The sequence below is a fragment of the Microchirus variegatus genome (genome assembly GCF_963457635.1).
Source record: "Microchirus variegatus genome assembly, chromosome: 2".
In the NCBI taxonomy this organism is placed as follows: Eukaryota; Metazoa; Chordata; class Actinopteri; order Pleuronectiformes; family Soleidae; genus Microchirus; species Microchirus variegatus.
In genome coordinates, this window is record NC_139803.1 from 21096028 (window position 1) to 21098829 (window position 2802).

Consider the following 2802-nt stretch of genomic DNA (forward strand, 5'->3'; position numbering starts at 1 on the left):
AATTTTGTATAATAAAGTTTATATTAGATTCCTATTTAATTGTATTTATACACTCTACTGAAAACGTTTTGTTAAATTTTATTTATTGTTATTAAATAAAAGTGCCTAAAACAATTAATTCATTATACACAATTCTACTACTGCATTTAAAAACAAGTTTTTTTGGGTTTTTTTTACTTGTGGACTACTACACTACTACTATAACTTTAGTAAAGCATCTACTTCCGCCTCTGACTGCATGTTTCCATAGCAACCATGGAAACTGACAACAAAGCCAGGGAAAGGAGACGTGGGAAACGCAAAACCCGGTAAATTTGACTTTTTTTATTCAAACTGGTGTAAATGTTGATATATAATGCTGTCGCCTGAATATACTTGACCCAAGTTAAGTTGTTTTAAAACACTGTAGTTTGTCTTATTTGACTTTGTATTCAACTTCCATGTACTCATCCACTGGAGGAAAAATAAATAAATAAATCACCACCACTCAAAAAGTTGTGACAGAAAATAAATAATAATAATAAAAAACATTAAAATCATTAGCATTAACACAACACGTAGGTAATAATAAGCTTTGTGTTCAAAGTGTTTTTGTTTTTTGTCGCGGCAGGAAACTTCACTGCAGTGATTTACCGGACAGACATGCGCCCCCTGCTGTTGATGAGGAGATGCTGGACGTCAGCGTGAACTCACAGGTAAGAGGGAGGCTCTTTCAGAGTAAAAGCACTGAGGAAAACATACACATATTTTAAAATTTAAAGCAGAGGAGTTCATGTTTAATGAGATAAAAATATAATTAAAATATAAACAAAGGTTTTACACTATGAATATGCTATGGATACAAACTGAATGCAGGAAACAGGATATTTTGCAAAAAAAAAAGATAGATGATCGATTTAACATACAGTATATGTAACATTTCTGTAATAAAATATCTAAAAACAACAAGATTTTTTTTTTATGTACACTAATAACACTTTTGAAATCTAATCTCTTTTAACATCTTTGCCTCTGCTATAACTTCTGGGTCAGACCCTCTTTGAAACCACAGTGTGTTTTGTTTTATTGTGTCTATTTATCACTAATGCATTGTGACTATTTATTGCTGTTTTTTCTGCGTGTTCTGCTGCTGATGCTCTCTCCTCTTTTCTTATTGTTGTTGACTGAAAGACTAAATTACATAGTGCGCGTTTAAAGAAACCAGAGACTGACATTTTCCACAAAATGTTTTCTGTGAGGATAGTGGTCTTTTTTTGCCTCTTGTTTGAACACTGATATCAGGTGTGTGTGTGTGTGTGTTGTCCTGCAGGGTCTGTCAGCACTGCACCTGTCCTGTCTTCATGGTCAGGTGGATGCTCTTCAGAGCCTCATGGCCTCGTCGACGTCGTCGTTGCAGGAGCAGATCAACGGCAGCGATCCTCAGGGTCGTCGGCCCGTTCACATGGTCATGTCCTCAAGAAGCTCGCCCAACACCTCCGCCTGTCTCAGCTGCCTGCTGCAGCATGGGGCTGATGTCAACGTGTAGGGAGTCTTATTTTGAAAAATCCCTCACACACACACAGACAGACACATAAAAGAAGCTTTGACAACAGTTGTGTTTGTGTCTCCTCTTTTTTTAAATCATTATCACCAGCGCCACAGACTGTGGGCAGACTCCGCTGCACATGGCTGCCTCTGAAGGCCTCCTGGACTGCACACAGACCCTGGTGCAGGCTGGTGCTGATGTGATGTCTCAGGACAGCATGGGACACACACCTCTGGATTTGGCTCGCATCTGGTGCCACAGAGAGGTCGCACGGTAACAAGCAAAATAATGAATTTACCTAATCCCCATATTGCATGTTTTTGGACTGTGGGAGGAAGCCAAAATCCCAGGGAAAACCCATGCACACAAAGAGAGAACATGCAAACTCCATGCAGAAAGGCCCTTGTTTTAACCGGGGCTCGATTCAGGATAGTTAAGTGTTGATTAAATGTCAGTTCTCAATAACTTGATCTACTCCTTTGAGGCAAAAGCTGTGTACATTTGTGTGTAGGTATCTAAAGAGCTGCATGTGGGAGGTGGAAAAGAAGAACGAAATGAAGGAGAGGAAGCTGGCTCAAGCTTTATACAGACAACTTGTTGCCTCTGCTAAAGTGAATGATGGCCATAAAGGGGTTTGTATGACGTGGAAACCACTTAATTGAAATTTTCATATACAAATGTATTCAAATTCAAGATTTTTCTGCTTCTTCTCCCTGTGTTTTTAGACACTCATAGATGAGAAGATGGCAGAATGGGCCAAAAAGAAGGGTTTTCCTCACCTAAAGGACTATTCTCCTAAAGTCTCATTGAGTCAGTATCACATGCAGTGCCTCTCATCTGATCAGGACGGCTCTGATCGAGAAGCTACCAAGGGCCTAAGGAAGAACCAGAGAAAAAAAGTGCAACAGGAGATCGCTTTCTCAAAGTCCCCTCCAACCACAGAGGCTGATATCATCGACCTCCACCAAAGGACAGCCTCCTCAGAGCTGGACCTCCGGGGCCGTGTGACAGTGTGGAGGGACAGCAGCAGCAGCCTCCCTCACTACACCACAGAGTGGGACAGTGTCCCTCACACTGCCCCTGACCTGCCTTTGGACGTCCTTAACAAGGTGTTGTTCCCCAGAGCGTTCCCCTCCAGGATCTTCTCGCCTCAGCACTTCCAGCCACAGAACATCGAGGAGGTCCCACACAAAGTGTGCCCCAAGGGGCAGAGCTCCTCCCCCTGGACAGAGGTGGCCATGCACATGGCTGAGGTGCTGGAGCCTGGACACTTCTAA

At 41.9% G+C, this 2802-nt stretch overlaps 1 protein-coding gene across 1 annotated transcript; it reads left to right on the forward strand.

Annotated features, from left to right (window-relative positions):
- Nucleotides 1-255: 255 nt before the first annotated feature.
- On the forward strand, nucleotides 256-2802 carry ankrd53 (ankyrin repeat domain 53; the record flags this gene model as incomplete). The annotated part of the gene is made up of 6 exons (XM_083905575.1): nucleotides 256-308; nucleotides 611-695; nucleotides 1310-1521; nucleotides 1634-1798; nucleotides 2037-2157; nucleotides 2251-2802. The coding sequence occupies 6 exons, from the start codon at nucleotides 256-258 to the stop codon at nucleotides 2800-2802; spliced, it is 1188 nt and encodes a 395-aa protein (XP_083761701.1).